This window comes from Lepidochelys olivacea (genome assembly GCF_965140295.1).
Source record: "Lepidochelys olivacea isolate rLepOli2 genome assembly, chromosome: 1".
Classification (NCBI taxonomy): Eukaryota; Metazoa; Chordata; order Testudines; family Cheloniidae; genus Lepidochelys; species Lepidochelys olivacea.
Window position 1 is genome coordinate 101,623,880 of NC_140411.1, and position 19,094 is coordinate 101,642,973.

General features: G+C 42.9%; 1 protein-coding gene across 1 annotated transcript in view; it reads left to right on the forward strand.

Moving 5' to 3' along the window:
• Nucleotides 1–19,094, forward strand: part of TM9SF2 (transmembrane 9 superfamily member 2) — a 69,530-nt gene that overhangs the window by 33,202 nt on the left and 17,234 nt on the right. The window contains exons 8-14 of the mRNA XM_084612185.1: nucleotides 4,946–5,025; nucleotides 5,127–5,235; nucleotides 13,532–13,664; nucleotides 13,946–14,065; nucleotides 16,467–16,524; nucleotides 17,169–17,328; nucleotides 18,913–19,064. Of these exons, the coding sequence (XP_084468311.1) occupies nucleotides 4,946–5,025; nucleotides 5,127–5,235; nucleotides 13,532–13,664; nucleotides 13,946–14,065; nucleotides 16,467–16,524; nucleotides 17,169–17,328; nucleotides 18,913–19,064 (812 nt within the window). The remainder of the gene's footprint in view (nucleotides 1–4,945; nucleotides 5,026–5,126; nucleotides 5,236–13,531; nucleotides 13,665–13,945; nucleotides 14,066–16,466; nucleotides 16,525–17,168; nucleotides 17,329–18,912; nucleotides 19,065–19,094) is intronic.

Consider the following 19,094-nt stretch of genomic DNA (forward strand, 5'->3'; position numbering starts at 1 on the left):
CCCCTCCTGGGCTACCTTGGTAGTCATCCCCCTATTTGTGTGATGAATGAATAAAGAATGCATGAATGTGAAGCAACAATGACTTTATTGCCTCTGCAAGTGGTGATTGAAGGGAGGAGGGGCGGGTGGTTAGCTTATAGGGAAGTAGAGTGAACCAAGGGGCGGGGGGTTTCATCAAGGAGAAACAAACAGAACTTTCGCACTGTAGCCTGGCCAGTCATGAAACTGGTTTTCAAAGCTTCTCTGATGCGTACCACGCCCTCCTGTGCTGTTCTAACCGCCCTGGTGTCTGGCTGCGCGTAACCAGCAGCCAGGCGATTTGCCTCAACCTCCCACCCCGCCATAAACGTCTCCCCCTTACTCTCACAGATATTGTGGAGCACACAGCAAGCAGTAATAACAGTGGGAATATTGGTTTCACTGAGGTCTAAGCGAGTCAGTAAACTGCGCCAGCGCGCCTTTAAACGTCCAAATGCACATTCTACCACCATTCTGCACTTGCTCAGCCTGTAGTTGAACAGTTCCTGACTACTGTCCAGGCTGCCTGTGTACAGCTTCATGAGCCATGGCATTAAGGGGTAGGCTGGGTCCCCAAGGATACATATAGGCATTTCAACATCCCCAACAGTTATTTTCTGGTCTGGGAATAAAGTCCCTTCCTGCAGCTTTTGAAACAGACCAGAGTTCCTGAAGATGCGAGCATCATGCACCTTTCCCAGCCATCCCACGTTGATGTTGGTGAAACGTGCCTTGTGATCCACCAGAGCTTGCAGCACTATTGAAAAGTACCCCTTGCGGTTTATGTACTCGGCGGCTTGGTGCTCCGGTGCCAAGATAGGGATATGGGTTCCGTCTATAGCCCCACCACAGTTAGGGAATCCCATTGCAGCAAAGCCATCCACTATGACCTGCACATTTCCCAGGGTCACTACCCTTGATATCAGCAGATCTTTGATTGCGTGGGCTACTTGCATCACAGCAGCCCCCACAGTAGATTTGCCCACTCCAAATTGATTCCCAACTGACCGGTAGCTGTCTGGCGTTGCAAGCTTCCACAGGGCTATCGCCACTCGCTTCTCAACTGTGAGGGCTGCTCTCATCTTGGTATTCATGCGCTTCAGGGCAGGGGAAAGCAAGTCACAAAGTTCCATGAAAGTGCCCTTACGCATGCGAAAGTTTTGCAGCCACTGGGGAATCGTCCCAGACCTGCAACAGTATGCGGTTCCACCAGTCTGTGCTTGTTTCCCGAGCCCAGAATCGGCGTTCCACAGCATGAACCTGCCCCATTAGCACCATGATGCATGCATTGGCAGGGCCCATGCTTTCAGAGAAATCTGTGTCCATGTCCTGATCACTCACGTGACCGCGCTGACGTTGCCTCCTCGCCCAGTATCGCTTTGCCAGGTTCTGGTGCTGCATATACTGCTGGATAATGTGTGTTGTGTTTAATGTGCTCCTAATTGCCAAAGTGAGCTGAGCGGCCTCCATGCTTGCCTTGGTATGGCGTCCGCACAGAAAAAAGGCGCGGAACGATTGTCTGCTGTTGCTCTGACGGAGGGAGGGGCGACTGACGACACGGCTTACAGGGTTGGCTTCAGGGAGCTAAAATCAACAAAGGGGGTGCCTGTACATCAAGGAGTATTTCAGGCAGGACTTCACGGAGGGTTCCAATAAGAAATGGTGCACCTAAGTTATTGTCCTTATTGGAACAAGAAGGTTAGCCTGGCCTCTGATTGATACATGGCTAGATTTACCTCGCTGCACCTTCTCTGTGAGTGACTGCAGTGTGATCTAGAAGAATGAGTCCCCTAGACAGGGGAGGGGGGGGAAGCAAATGAGTACAAAACAAATCTGGTCTATTTCTTCTTTTGATCCACTCCATCTATCTTTTACATCTTTGGCTGGCAGCAGACGGTGCAGAAGGACTGCATGCCATCCACATCTCATGGCTGCTCGGCAGAAGATGGTACAGTACGACTGCTAGCAGTCCGTATCGCCTGTCCGCTCACCATAAGACGGTTCAATAGGACTGACTGCAGGACTAAAGAGAATGACCTGGTCAAGTCGCTCCAAATTTAGTCCCTGCGCCCATGTCTGCCCAGGCGCTCCTGATCGACCTCTCAGAGGCGAGCAGGAGCACCTCGGACATGACGATGACGGCTACCAGTCGTACTGTACCGTCTGCTGCCACAAGGCAAGGGGTTGCTGCTACTGTGTAGCAATGCCGTACCGCGTCTGCCAGCACCCAGGAGACATAGGGTGACGGTTACCTGAGCAGGCTCCATGCTTGCAGTGGTATGGCGTCTGCACAGGTAACTCAGGGAAAAAAGGCGCGAAATGATTGTCTGCCCTTGCTTTCACGGAGGGAGGGAGGGAATGGGGGCCTGACGATATGTACCCAGAACCACCCGTGACAATGTTTTAGCCCCATCAGGCATTGGGATCTCAACCCAGAATTCCAATGGGCAGGGGAGACTGCGGGAACTGTGGGATAGCTACCCACAGTGCAACGCTCCGGAAGTCGACTCTAGCCTCGGTACTGTGGAAGCGCTCTGCCGAGTTAATGTACTTAATGCACTTAGAGCATTTTCTGTGGGGACACACACACTCGAATATATAAAACCGATTTCTAAAAAACCGACTTCTATAAATTCGACCTATTCCGTAGTGTAGACATACCCTTAGGTCCTAGCAGATAGCACACCCTTCTGTTCTCCGGATCAGCTCTGGTGACAGGCCTGTCTGTTCTTAGGGAGTCTGCAATCACGTAGACCTGCCTTTTCCTGGTGATGGTGTGATTCTCCGGCCTTCCTCCTGTTCTTTCTGGCTGCAAGTTCTCTTGTCTTTTATTCTTCCCTTGCAATCTTCTGCGAGTCTTCCTGTATCATGCTAGGGCCCTGAACTCTGGGTATCTCCATTGGCTCTTCTTATAGAAATAGCTACTTGTGACGGTTTCCACCCAGCTCCAGGGTGCCACCTGGGGCTGCGGTACCATTGAGCTCGCTTGACCCACCAGCCTGGGCTCCCTTTCACCCTGTAATGCTGTGGCAAGCTGCAGACACGCTCCTGGTCTCGCCTTTCACCAGCATACAGGTAGGGAGACACCCAGCTGCAGAAACACAGAGACTGAAATCAGCTCTACATGGGAAGGCTCAGCTAAGGATTTGCCTAGTACTCAAGTGCACACACCCCTCTAGAGAATAAACCCAAAATTATACCGTCTTGCACTGCACAGAGAACTTTACAGTGCAAGCTCATGAAATTCACCACCTCCCAAAGCGTGGAGGGGAATATACACAGCTTTCTGCCCTAAGTTAGAATTTCCACACCCTAGTTTAACACCAAACAAAAGCAAGTTTATTAACGACAAAAGAGAGATTTTTAAGTGATTATAAGGGATAGCAAACCAATCAAAGATTACACAGCAAATAAAACAAAACAATCTAAAATTAATATACTAAAGAAATTGGTAACAAGTAGCAAATTCACACCCTAAATGATGTTTTAGGCAGATTGCAGAGACTTGCTTGCAGCTTAAAACTCCAGATATTCCTTTCACAGACCAGACACCTTCTAGCCTGGGCTCAGCTCTTTCCCCTCCCACCCCCAGCTCAATCTCTTTGTTCCTCAGATGTTTCCAGAAACCTTGTCTCTTGGGGAGGGAGGTAGTGATGAATGAACCACGATGATGTCACTCCCCTGCCTTAAATAGTTCTTCCATATAGCAGGTATCCTTTGTTTCCCAGTTTGATCCTCACCATTGGTCAGTGGAAAAATACTAGTATTATCATGGAGTCCAGGACCAGGTGACTTGGTCACATGACCCTGCATCCATAAGTCAGAGACTGTTTATAGCATCCCCAGGAAGACTTCTCAGTGGGTGATTAGTATCTTCAAAGGCCTATTGTTTTCACGAATGGCTCTTCCTAGTGAGACATCTAGACTGATTGCATTCTGCCTAGTGGGCTTTCCCCAGTTGTAAACAAATTTGCAATAGATGCCTAGACAATATTACTAACTTCGGATACCAAAATGATATGTGCATACAAATAGGATAATCATATTCAGTAAATCATAACCTTTCCAGTGATATATCAGATGCCTTATTTAGTATAAAATACATCATAATTATGCCATAATCATAACAATATCTTTATACAAATATGGGGACATAATACCACATCACTTCTCTTCTTTGTCCTCCCACCTTCTGTTACTGCCTGCTGTGCCCCTTCTTCATTCTCCAACTCAGTAAACCTGTTCCTGAGCTCTGTTTCTCCTTCACTTTGCTTGGTTCTCATAGTTACATGCTTTCACTAGCAACTTTCCTTACCCAGCAGTCTCCCCTCAGAGTTCTTCAGTCCAGCTTGCATCTGCAAGTCTTGACTTTTTTTTTTTCTCTTCAGCCTTCTCCCTCACCTGCTCGAATCCCCTTCAAAACTCAATCACCGGCATCTCTAAAACTCAGGTCTTCTCTTCCATCAGCTCTGTCAGGTGGCACTTCATACAAACAAAGCTTTTTTCAGGTACCTGCTCCAGGATCATGTTCATCCCGCAGCTTCCACGTCTGGTCATCTTCATTTTCTCTTCCATTGCTTGGGTCACTACCACTGCTGCCTCTGTGTCTGTCCTAGCCTTCCCACTTAATGCCCTCTCAAGGGGGAAACAAAGGAAAAAAACCAAACAAAACCCAAGCAACAAAACCTTGAATAGAAAAACAGGTGACTTTGTACTCGGAGCTATAAATTGAAGGTTGTATTGGTTATGGCTTGTTAGATAATTTATATAGCAACCTATGTTTTATATAGTTCTTTTCAAAAAGTGAAACTCTTTGATCCCCTGCGGACCTTATGGTGCTAAACATTCAATCAAAATGTTCAGATGAAGTTTATTAGGAAACACATTTGTTTTCTGTGTACAAACTTACATAATGTTTCATTTTCAGGAAGAAGAAAAGATAAAATGGGCATCCAGATGGGATTACATTTTGGAATCTATGCCACACACCCATATTCAATGGTTTAGGTGAGTAGAAAGTTTTAGCCTTCAAATGCTATATACTGGACCGTTTTTTAGGAGCACTAGATGTTGGGTTTTGACAGAGGATTTTTTTTTCTTTTATGTAGCATCATGAATTCCCTGGTGATTGTCCTTTTCCTATCTGGGATGGTAGCTATGATCATGTTAAGGACACTGCATAAAGACATTGCAAGATATAATCAAATGGATTCCACTGTAAGTCTGGCCTTTCTAAAAATCACTATTCTATGGTGGGGGTAGGATGTAAATTTTTAGAGCTTGACTTTCTTCTATTGAGTGTGTAACTGCTGTGTTAATACCTGTCATTCTTGAATTCATGTGTTAGCTAGTGTTCTTCTAGGATTCTTATGTGTGTATAAGACTTTAAATAACATAGGCTCAGTCTTGAGGAATCATTTGCTGTTATAGCATTTGAGATTGGGGTTGGAACTTCCACTGCTCCAAGATACAATCTTGTAGATGAGAGTTAGGCCCTTCTCTGAGAGACTGCAGCTTGTTTGAGTCATGTTGCCTTCCTTGTAAATCTTATTTCTTCTTCTAGTGCTATTCCCTATGTATATTTCACACATGGGTATGCCTGCATGACATGTGCTGAGTCTGGAAGTTTTTCCAAGTAGTATCTGTTGACCCACACATGCACAGTATCTTTCCTCATGTTTCCAACCGAAAGTATAAGGGACCATGGTGACACCAATCCAGTTACTTCTTACTGCCATGTGACCTGAGTTGGAACCCTGTCCTCATTCACTCTTCTTATCTGTATCCCCTATACAGTGGTGTCAGCAGTGCACCTTTAAGTATGAGCCATGGAGCAGAGCCATCAGCACTGAAGCCCTAGGACTCGGGTTACAGGGCACCCCATGAGAGCAAGGGAGACCCTTGTAGGCATAAGGGCAGATCCCTACAGTGCCAGATTGGGTGAGATGTCGCATATGGATTCCACAGAACTGGTGTCAAAGGTCCCCCGGCTGGAGAGTAAGGCAAAGGAGAAAAGGGATCTCATGATACCAGGGCACAAACAGGTTAATTCCATCCACTAACATGGGCCTGGATGTACCATCAGTACTACCTCAAATATATGGAGACTGGTCAGCTTCAATGGTCACACCGTGTCCCTCCAGTGTCTTGATGGGAACCCTGCAGACTGTGGCCATATGGAGACTTTTCTGGCATCAGAAGAGGTCTTCCTCCCTTTCCCGCAGTCTCCGCTTCTGTAGGGCCCAGTGGTTCTCAGGAAGGTTCCTACCCTGAAAGATGAACCACTGTTGCAGGAGAGGCCCCTTGCCTATCCATCGGGCACGGGCCTCTTGGTACTGACAGTACCACTGTTTCCAAAGACATAATCATCATACTCAGAGGAGTCAGAGGAAATAGCCCCACTGATGTCTACGGTACAGTACAGGGTTGCTGCAGCTGTCTGTCTGGGCTCCCATCTGCCTGGCTGTGACACCACCCCCTCCCCCGTAGTGATGCCTGGTATTGCTTCCTGTGGGGACCACTGTATCCAATGGATCCCTCTTTTGGACATACTGGGCCCCTGGGACCATTATAGCAGGTGCCTGGCATCATTGCAAGAGTCCTACTGCGCTTCCTCTTCTTGCCAGCCAGTTCCATTGGTGTACGAGGAGGAAGCTGTTGAGCTGGTAATGCTGGTTCCAGCTGGAGCTGCCTCATCACTGGATAATGCTGTCATTCTCTTGCCATCCCGCCAGCCAAACGAGCACTGGCGCTATCAAGATCTACTCCAGTGGGTGGCTGGTTACCTGCAAATTTCATTGGAGAAGGTACGGGACCCTCAACACCATCTCCAGGACATCTTACAGCCACAGGGATCATACAGGGTGGCCCTTCCCATAAATGAGGCCATACTGGAACTGACCAGAGCAGTTTGGCACACACCCGCATTGTATGTCCCAACCCTGAAGCAAGACGAGGGACTCTATATTTTGTGCTGGCCAAAGGGTCCAATTTCATCTTCACTCACCCTGTCCCTAATACACTGGTGGTGCAAGCAGCTGTAGAGAGGGCTCAGCAATACCCACAGAAGTTCCAACCAGATAAAGGGTTGGAGAGGCTGGATCTCCTGGACAGGAAGGTCTTCTCCTCCACAGGCCTTTATATAGCAAACTACCAGGTATTTAACTTTAATACCTACACCTGGCTGGTGGAGTTTCAGACAAACTTCCTGGGGAAGATCAGGTCCAGTTCCAGTCCCAGTCCTTGGTGGACGAGAGGAGGCTGGTGGCAAAGGTGGCTCTCCAGGTTGCAGTGGATACTGCGGTGATACTGTATCCCAGTCGTTGGCCACAAAGCTAGTCCTGCTCAGAGATTCTTGGTTCCTCTCTTGGGAAACCCAATGACTGGTCCAAACTACTATTCAGGACCTCTCTTTCAACAAGGCCAATCTGGTCAGTGACCGAATGGATCAGTCTCTGAATTCCCTAAGGACTCGAGATCCACCCTGTGGTTCTTGGGGATCTACACTCCAGCCCAGGGCCGTCCTCAGGATTTATGAGGCCCTATGCAGTATTAAACTGGTATCCCTATGCCCGATGGCAGCCCAGCCTCGCATGTGTGTGTTAGACAAGGGTGGTCTTTTGAAGGATTTATTTAAAAAAATCCTTGCACAGATTTTTAGATGCACAATCTGAGTATTGATCTTTAGCCTTAAATGCTTGGATCTTCAGACAGTTTTTTAGAGATGTACTTTTATAATCTTCAGTAACCTACTAATGACATATTTTTAAAGCAAATTTTAAACTAAGGTCCTGTAGACTAGCATGTTCTGAGTAAATATTACAATAATGCACAACTATTTTTGTCAGTAAAGTCAGAAACTGACAGTATATACTTGGGGGTTAGCAAATGACTGTTAAATGGTTTCATTACCACTTGAATGGCTCTTCAACAGTTTGTGTTGTGCTAATAGGTCTGGTAGGCTGGAAGGCTTTTTCACTTTTAAGTTCTAAATCCCCTCAGAGGAAGGCTCACCAGGCTGCAGCAGCCAGCTGTGGTGGGAGCCTGCAGGAAGGGTCAGAACAGGGATAGGAAGAGGCAAGAGGGTGGACACTAAGACCCAAGGGTGCCCCAAATTTTTGGGTGCCCTACACAGTCGTGTATGCGTAAGGATGGCCCTGCTCTGGCCCCCCCAGAGAAAACAACATAAAAAACCAGCTGTTCAGACCGTGGTCATCTTCCTCCTTATCCCTCCTACTACCAAAGTCCACTGGAACCTCCTTGCAGGTGACCAGGATCCCAGAGAGCCTGTTTCCCAGCTCCAACCGCAACCATATCTTCCATGCACTCACAGCCACTGGCCGAAAGCCACTTTTCACATATAGTCAGAGACCCAGGCACCATCACCAATGCCATCTACTTTGCCACACATTATCTTTGGCGGCCGCTTCACCACCTTTGCTCACAGTTGGAGCAGGATCACCATGGACAGTTGGATTCTGGAGATTATCTATCACAGATGCTCCATAGAGTTCCTTTCCTCCTCACAATCCTTCCTCCCTTCCCCAGGAACCCTTCCAACCCATTGATTCTTCAACAGAAGCAGACTCCCTACTCCTCGGAGGTGTGATAGACTCCTGCCTCAATAACAGGGAGGAGGGTTCTACTCCCCATATTTCCTCATCTTAGGGGAGAGGCCTATCTTGGACCTTTGACAGCTCAATATTTTCATCAGGAAGCTGAAATTCAGGATAATTTACAGTGGCATCCATATTCCCCTTCCTTCAGAAGGGAGTGTGGTATGCATCTTTCATGTCTAGAACTGCAAATTTTCCATGTAGACATTCAGCCATCACGAGGAAGTTCCTATGGTTCAGAATTGGACAGCAGCACTACCAGTTTCGTGTCCTCCCCTTTGGTATTGCAACAGCACTAAGGACTGTCATAAATCTGTTTGTGGTAATAGTGACCCAGATGCGATGTAAGGGACATACAGTGTTCCCATACTGGATGACTGGCTTCTGGTAGGACAATCCCAACAAGAAGTTGTCTTCACAATAGTCTCTTCAGTGCCTCCTTTGGCTACTTAGGTGTTTGCATAAATGAAGAAAAGTCCATTTTGTTGTCCATACAGACAACTACATTTCATGGGAGTAAGGCTTGACTCTGTGGACAGATTTTATACTATGGGCATCCTGATCGCTTTCATTACCTGTAAGCCCCGCACTGTGGTGTGTCAATTCCTTTCCCTCTGGGGCCATATGGCCGCATGCACCTATGTGTCACCTTTCTCCAAGCTTCAGCTGCGATGCCTACAGTTCAGGCTCCATTTGACTTACAGGCCAACCAGTGACTTCGATTCCAGAATCGCCATTCTCTTAAGAATTCTCACTTCTCTTGCTTGGTAGTCCAACTTGACCCAGGTCATGGTGAGGACCCCATTCAGCCCTTCCATACCGAGGGCCACTTCAGTGACAGATGCCCCCCTTACAGTATGTGGTGCCCACTTGGACCGCCACAGAGCCCAAGATACATGGATCACACGGGAAGCCAGGCTGCACATAAATGTCCTGGAGCTCAGAGCAGTCCACCTAGCCCTCAAGGCTTTCCTTCCTTCTCGTATGTTCCCTCCACGTGCAAATCCTATTGGACACTATCACTATGGTGGTGTGTGTGTGTGTGTGTGTGTATATATGTGTATATATATATATATATGTATATATGTGTATATATATATATATATATATATAAACAAGGTAGAGCGATATTTCATCCTCTCTGCTTGAAGTCAGTCAGATTGTGGAACTGGTGTGTTAGAAATCTGGTTACCATACAGCCCTCATACCTCCCAGGTACTCAGAACAGACTGTGCAGAAGTCTGCATAGACAACAAATGGGAAATACACAACACAACATCTTTGTGCAGTGGTGTACTGTCCTATGAGATCTTTGTGTCCCAGACAGTTTCCCATGTGCTGCTCCAGGGGGCCATAGGCAGCGACTTCCAGGGCATATTATCCTGCTTCCCTGGATGGCCAAGCTCTGTTATGCCTTTCCCCCCCCATTCCCCTCATACCTCTAATTCTCAGGAAGATTTGCCAAGACAGAGCCTCCATCATCCTTCTAGCACCCTGTTGGCCCTGACAGTGTTGGTTCTCTGATCTCCTATGGCTGTCTGCATGCCTACCCATCAGCATCCGCCCATTCCCCAATTTTCTAACACAAGACCACAGGAGGCTCAGGCAGGCCAACCTGACCTCACTCTGCCTCATGGTCTGGTATTTGGATGGGTGTTGGACATAGAAAACTTCTGCTGTGTCTAGGTCCAGGAGATCCTTAACCAAAGCAGGAAGGAGTCAACTGGAACACGGTACCAGGCTAAATGGTGCCACTTCTCAGCTTGGGTGCACTGCCACCATCATTCCCTTGCCATGGTTCCAATTATTCTCTAATATCTTCTTGCCTTAAAAACATTGGGTTTAGCCCTGAGCTCTCTTTGTGTACCCCCAGCAGCACCTTCCCCTGGCAGAGGAACACTCATTTTTATGCACCCAGTAACAGTTTGCTTTATAAAGGGCTTGATCAGGACCTTCCCAACAGTCATAAAACCCATGCCCCACTGGGATCTTCACCTCGTCATGTCAACTTTCACAGACCCGCCCTTTGAACCTATGGCACCATGTGCCATGACCTACCTCTGTGGTGTTCTTAGTAGATATCACTTTGTCCAGAAGGGTCAGTGAGTTTGCAGCCATGATGGCAGGCCCTCCTTACACAGTATTCCACAAGGAGAAGGTCTCCCTCCAGCTACCTCCCAAATTCCTCCCCAAAATTAGCTGATATGGAACTCAGACAATCAATTCACTTGCCTGTATTTTTTCCCAAAACCTCATGCCTCTCCTGGGTACAAGAAATTGCACTCCCTTGACATCAGACATGCCCTGGCGTTCTACCTGTAGCAAACCAAACCCATTAGAAAGTCTCCAAGAGTCTTTGTCACCATAGCTGAAAGATCGAGGGGCCAAGCCATATTCTCATAGAGAATTGCTAAGTGGGTCTCAGGATGCATTCTAGAATGCTATAAGAGAGCAAACCTTCGCCCTCCTGGGAGTGTTACAGTTCATTCCATGCAAGCACAAGCAGCCTCCATGGTATCCTTATTTGACGTCCCGCTTCAAAACATTTGTAAAGCTGCAACTTGGCAATCTGTGTATACACTTTCGGCACATTACACTGTGACTCAAGTGAGAGCTGTGAATGCAACAGTAGGAATGGCTGTATTACAAATAGCTCTGCTGCCAGCCTCCGCACCTAACTCCACACTGATCACTGCTTGCAAGTCACCCATGTGTGGAATACACATAGGAACTAGCACTTGAAGAGGCGGTTACTTACTGTAACTGGAGGCTCTTTAAGATGTGTGGTCCCTGTCTGTATTCCACTACCCACCATACTTTCCATCTGCTTTGGTTACAATGCTCTAAGAAGAGGAATTGGAGTGGTGTCAACTTGCACGGCCTCTTATTCCCTTTGTTGGGAACACAAGGGAAGATAATGTGCATGGGCGGGTCAACGGCCGCTTCTTGAAAAAACTTTCGGATTCATGCGCATAATCCCCATGTGTGCCCACCCAGATAAGAACTACACCTGTTGCAGGACCTTCAGTTACAATAAGTAACCTCCTCTTTTATGTAGGTGTCAGAGGACTCTTACCTTTGGACTCTTCCCTTTTGAATTATACGTTTTTCTTTTCATGTTGCTGTGCACAACTTTTTTAACCAAATAGCATATTTCCAGTCCAAATAATTCAATAACTCTATGGAAAACCATTAATTGGTAAAAACATTACTATAAAGAGTGTATATACTACCAAAAAAGTACAGAAATTAAATTTATTTTGAGATGCTTATATTTAAGATTAATTTACATAATTTGCTCTTGTTTTTAGGAATTTGCCTATTAAAAATTTTAGATTAATTTTTAATCAAGGAGACATTTTCTCAACTTTGAAAGAAAATATAAGATGCAACTCTTAAGCTAGACGACAGCGATATTTAAAACTTTTAATTCTCCAGTCATCAAGGGCCAGAGTCTAATATTAAATATGACACTAGTCATGATGGCACTTTAGCAGATTGAAATCTAAATGATATACCAGTTTGCTGCCTTGGCTATGTAATTTTTTTAACAGACTAATAACCTTTTTGTGATTTCAGATACGATAGCCAGCTCACTGAACTCATTTCAGTTGAGATGGATCAACCTCGACTCCATTAATGAGGGTGGAAGAACAAAATAACTGAACTATTTTAAAAAGAAAAGAGAGGTCCTAGGAAAATAGACTTCAGTAAAGCATAAATATTTAGAAAATCTTGCCCTGTTGTGTCCTTGTCTGTTTTTGCTGTAACTGAAGTTTCTTGGTTTTACATGCTTTTGCCAGATCCCTAACATTTTTTTTTCCAATATTGCTGCTGAAAATCTGGCTCAAAGACATTCCACTGTTGTAAATTATGTAAAATGTTGTCTCTTTTTGGGGTTTAACACACTTGAAGTTTATTTGCAGAATTGCTGCCTCTTATTACAATATTGCAATTCTAGGGGAACTGCATTTCAAAGCCTCTCATGATTTGGACCAAACTTGTAAAATTTGCCTTTTTCAAAATGGCTGCTCATTTCCATTACTTATAAGGGCTGGCGTAGCAATGGGTCTTCAGTCACAATGAATATCACTTGCACGTTGCAGAAAGGATACTTGTGGTAACGATGACTGCTGTCTACTATTATTTCCAATGGAACTGAAGCTAGACTGCCTTCAGCAAAGATGGCTGCTTTTCTGCTCTATTTTGGAACTTGGTATTGGGGAATGTAGAGGAAGACAGTGTAAAGATTGTAGGTAGGGGAAGGAAGTGGCAAGAATGGGGGCAAGTGAATGCAGAGTGAAGAATAAAAGCTGTGTGCTGAAGCCTGCAGGGAGAATGTGAATGGGGATGGAGACTAGGGTCCTAATCCTGCAGTTTGGCTACAATAAGTCTGTTCATGTGAATGCAGCTGTGAGATTGGGGCCTCAGTGGGGCAGGAAGGAAACACAATATTGATGTGTGCGGTTGGAGATAGGGTAGAATGTCATCTGTCCCCAACCCAGTGGTAAGAAAAGTTTCCTCCCAGGTAACTAAGGGGAAGGAGTGCATTTTTTAAGGTTGAATTTTGAACCTGAAATGATGCATACAATTTAGTTAGGGGTGAATGACTTCCCCCTAAATAGTCAAATCAAAGGGCAGATGGAAAAACTATACAATCTTTTTTTAATCTTTCTCTTTTAGGTTGCACGTGACTTTTTGAAGGGGGTCTGACCTATGACTTTTTTCACACTGTATTTGTTTTTTGTGTTACCACTAACTAGTACAAATTTACTATGTATTAATAGCTTATGTTTCTTAGGTATCAAATACAATTTAGACAATTAAATATTTTTTTAACCAAATAGCATTTTTGAAAGGGGATTTAATGCATTAAACTGGCTATATTTCCTTTTCAGGAAGATGCCCAGGAGGAATTTGGCTGGAAACTGGTTCATGGAGACATATTCCGGCCCCCAAGAAAAGGAATGCTACTCTCTGTTTTTCTAGGCTCTGGGACACAGATCTTAATTATGACTTTCGTTACTCTGTGTAAGTGGTGGGGAGTGGGGGGAAGAGTAAATTCCCCCCCCCAAAAAAACAAACCCTTAACTTCTAATTGCATAAAACTAATTAAGTGGAGATGAAAGAAACATTTCTAGATAACATTTAAAAAACTGGAATTGGAAAACCATCTGTATTTCCTGGTTGGTGTATACAGTCAATATGGACGCTAAACTGTATAAAGTTACAGGAGATAAATTATACATTAGCTGTAGAAAACTCAGATATAATTTTAAGAACCTTCTAAAATTGTGCATCTGTGCTTGTAGTTTTTGCTTGCCTGGGATTTTTGTCACCTGCTAACCGAGGAGCATTGATGACCTGTGCTGTGGTCTTGTGGGTGCTGCTTGGAACTCCAGCAGGTTACGTTGCTGCAAGATTCTACAAATGTAAGTAAAAGTTACTTAAGGTGACAGGTCTTAAGTTCATTAGTTTAAATTATCATCACAGTAGTGGCTCTCCCCACCCCATATTGTTCGGTATCTCTTTCCCCTCAGGACAAAACAAAAAACGGAACATGAACATGGTTAGATTGTTCAGTGTTCTGAGAGTAAGCTGCTTAAAAATATTCTCAAAGCAGGTATCCTGTGAGTCTTTTCATAATGTGAATTAATTTCACTTCTATACATTTACAGGAAGGAACACAGTACATTTCTGTTAATACTCAGGTAGTGATTTCTGACAGTTTTATAATTTCATTATTTTCCATCATTACAAAATTACTGTAGTTGCTTTAATTTTTGGGGGGGAGGTGGTGATATGCATTTGAAAATAGAGTTTAGCTTATTCCCCTTTTCAGTTAATACCTGCCTTCTTCATCAGGGTGTGGCTTTAGTCAGGGAAATAAATGTCATAGGGTCTTTGCTGATTCTGGAGGTCCTCCCTCTGGTATTTTGGTGCCTTATGGTGGTGAGCTGGCCCTGTATCTCTCAACTGTCCTTGACTGGCCCATTCAAGTGCTGAAGGAAAGTAAATTAGTTCTTCCTCTGCCTCAGGGGAGACTTGCTGCAGGGCCAAGAATGCCATTCAGTCCAAAGCTTTTCCTTACCTGCTTTATTTAGTTTAAGATACGACCTGCTTATGGCTGATTGGTGCTGAGTCTCTCCAGGCATGCTTTGGCTATTACTTCTGGTTTTAGGAAGGAATTTTCCCCCTGTTGCAGACTGGCCTTGGACTTCTGGGGCCTTTCATCTTCCCCAAACTGTTTTGGAGTTTGTACTGTGGAAATAGGGTTTCTCTTGTCTCATTTTGTTAGTTTGTAGGGTGGGTGTTCACTAGTGGCGGTGGTAAAATAATCATTTGCTAAACCCATTTCTGACTACAGGCTTGCAAGTTGGTTTGAAAGGGACTTGCAGAGTTGATTAGACTGTGGGGCTGATGCTTCATAGTTGAGAACAAATTGAGGGATCTTTTGTCCAAGTCCTGATTCCCCCTTCAAGAGAAGTGATTTGAGGGGTTATGGCATCAAACCTAATACCATGTCATTGGGGATGGAGACCGCTAATGGTAGTATCTCCTAATGGGTTTACTGGTGATGAGAATAACTTGTCAGCCACTGTTTGGATACTGTACTGGACTAGCAAACTGTTAGGTGACTATTTGTTAATTCCAATTTATTCTGTCTGCGATTCTCATCAAATGATTCAATCAGCCATGTATCATATGAACTAAAAACTGTACATTTTTATTACAGTATTTGTGTGTGCATATATATTAGTGTAAATATGCAGAAATGTAGAGCTATATACAGTTTAAAAATATGAACTAGACATTGTTTAAATTAATTTAATTAGAAGACTTGAGCCCAAGCTGAGACTAGTTAGTGTTAATAGACACTACCAGTTCCTACCAAGATACTAAATAAGGATGGAAACTTAATTAGGACAATCTAATTGTAATAGTACCTGACTCGTGAAATAAAAAAACATTTATGATGATGATGATGACGACAAAGCTCAGATGAAATTGCCATCTTCGCTGAATTCAAACAAGAAGTTTGGCGCGTATAACTATAATTCTTATAAATTTGGCACACCTTTAAGTCCGTCTAAACCAAGCTGATTTAGTATTTGGATATCACTCTTTTCTTATTATTTCTAGGATTCATAAGGAGCACTAATGTTGGCTCTTTAATCATTATTGGTAAACTCTCTATCCAAAATTTTAAACTCATCGTTTTTTAAAAGATTCCTATCTATGTTTTGTTTGCATCAGTATGGTTGCAAATATGTAAAAATACCTTGAATCTGAATTTATATTGCTAGTTTATTTTAATCAAACTTTCATCTGAATGTTAAATAAGCTAGTGTAAACCTTGGGTGATCAAAAAGTTTAATTCTCTAAGATGACTTGAGTATGCTGCAAATCAAGCTCCCTTTTTAACATAGTAAATACACTATGGATGACTAAGCACCTAATTCTGCTTACCTTACTTATGTGAGCGTTTCTACTTCACATCGAGTTTGGCATTTAGCTTTGTAGGGCGGAGGGGAAAAAATGTGTATATATAATATAATAAATTTGACCCCTACTTTATTTTCATTTTCAAGATGTAGTCTTAAATATTTCTTTTGATAGGAAGGTGTGTAATTGAGGAGCAAAGCAATAAAGCAAAATCAGTTTTCCATAACTAAATATTTTTAGTTTAATGCTTTAATCTTAATTTAGTAGAGTTGAAATAATGATCTGCTGGCCTGCTTAAGTATAACTGTTAAATAATGTACTATTAAAATAAACTGTAATCTGTGCACTTAATGCATATTTTGATAGTTATCAAATATTTTAATACAGCTTTTGGTGGTGAGAAATGGAAAACAAATGTCCTGCTGACATCATTCCTTTGTCCTGGGTAAGTTAAATCTCTAAATGACTATTCATACTTGAATTAAATTTCTGACATAACTAATTTTTAAAGCTTCAGTTATACCTATAAACCTACTACATCTTCTTTTCATGGCAGAAGATGCCACGTGAACAGCAAGGTGCATTTGACAAAGACAAATGTGCTAATTGCGCACACTATCTTTTTCTGTACATTTTGTTTTCTCTCACCATGTGAAAAGGTTGATTATGTAGTAGTAGCATGACAGTAGTAAGTTTTTGAACAGGCACACTTTTTTTCATGTATTTGTTTTTACTCTAGGCTGTTTCTCAGACCACACTGTAGTTGGTCTTATATGGTGTCATATATTGTACAACCCTTGTGTAAATTTTTTCTACTTAATCACAGCAAGCAGTCTTCCCTGAAGTGCAATTACGACAGGCATATATTTGAAACTGGTTAGTTGGAACGTCAGCTCCTGCTGGAGTTGAATCCCACTAGGCTACGGAAGAAAGACTAGCTTGATCTCTTCATTTGATATTTTCTGTGTCAATTGATTTTAATGTATATTAACACTAAGATATTAATACAGTAATATGGTTTCAGTAATGTTAATACAAATATTATTGAGCACTTCTGTTTCTTTTTTAAGCATGTTGTATATTTTTCAGAATTGTGTTTGCGGATTTCTTTATCATGAACCTCATTCTTTGGGGAGAAGGATCTTCAGCAGCTATTCCCTTTGGAACTTTGGTTGCTATTTTGGCACTTTGGTTTTGCATATCTGTGCCATTGACATTTATTGGTGCCTACTTTGGTTTTAAGAAAAATGTAAGTGATTATGTGGGTGTAAACTGCATGTATTGTGGCTGTTGAGGTAACAGGATCCAAAAGTTCCATCGGGATATAAAACATGATCTACCTCCAGCCCTGTTCAGTTTCTTTAGCATGATCTTGAGATTCCACTGACAATTTCTCAAGTCCCTTTAGACATTTGATAATGAATAGGTCTCTCTTAGTTTCATGTTTAGTGTTAATTACTCTGATCAGTGCATTTGACTCCCGAGGCTTCTTTAGATTTAAGCAGTGATTTGGGGCATTCTGGGTGTTGATGGACCTCTCTATAATTCCTAGTGAGTTTTGTTGATTGAATCAGATATGAGGGTAACCACTTACTGGATTTCCTTAATTATTCCTTCCTTGCCTTCCTCAGATTCTGAAATGGAATTAAGAACCATGGGAAGAAAGCATGAGGCCTGTGATGGAATCTTTTTGTATTCCACTTCCCTAAGTGAGACACTATGGAAGGCCATTTCTCATGTGGCAAAGATAGATATCTTAAAAAGGAAGACTTCATGGGCTATAGAGCATAATCATTTGTGTTGCCTTTATTTTTATGTGGATTTATGCAAAAATAAAAAAGAACTCCTATCCAAAACTGTTGGTGCCCTTGATGAGTTAGTTACAAGAACAAAAATTAAACTAAATACCACTCAACCACCCTGCAAAACTGTCCTCACCCTATGCAGACCTAATTCCTACAGGCCTTATTCTCAGCAGCTCCTACTACCAAAGTCTCCTTGCAGCATGCCCTGAAAGTTGACCGAACAGGGCTATTTTAGATTGGGAAGAGCAGTTTATTCCAGAGCTGAGAGTTCCTCTCTCAAATCAAGGGGGTTCTCTTTCAGTGCCTGAGCTGATAAAAACTGTGGCAGTATGAGACTAGGAGAGTAGCAAGTTGCTACATCTTCATTAACAGTAATCTTTCAAGAAGTCTATTACCTATTTTTTTAGGGCTGTCAATCGCAATTAACTCACTTGATTAACTCAAAATTAATCACAAATAAAAAATTAATTGCAATTAATCACTGTTAAACAGTAGAATAATGCCTATATGTAGAATACCAGTAGAATACCAGTTGAAATTTATTAAATATTTTTGGATGTTTTCTACATTTTCAAATATGTCTGTTTCAGTTACAACACAGAATACAAAGTATACAGTGCTCACTTTAAATTTTTTATTACAAATATTTGCACTATAAAAATATTTCTTTTGGATTTTTATAGTGCAAATATTTGTAATAAATATAAAGTGAGCACTGTACACTTTCTATTCTGTGTTGTAAATAAAATCAATATGTTGGAAAATGTAGACAACATCCAAAAATATTTAAATAAATGGTATTCTGTTGTTTAACAGCATGATTAATAGCTATTAATTTTTTAATCGCTTGACAACCCTATTGTTTTCATTTGCTCTGAGGCTGTTGGGCTGCTAGAAACAATGACCGCATGGTACTAAGCAGCCACCAGTTTGTTAAATACAAATTTATGTAGATTTTTTTTCTACTGCTAGTGTCAAATGTATTTAATTATTACCTATTTAGGAATCTATCTTTCTTTTCTTTAAAGGCTATTGAACACCCAGTTCGTACCAATCAGATTCCTCGTCAGATTCCTGAACAATCATTCTACACAAAACCATTACCTGGCATTGTCATGGGAGGGATTCTGCCCTTTGGGTGCATCTTCATACAACTCTTCTTCATTCTAAATAGTATTTGGTAAGTTAACTTATTTGAACTCCCACAACA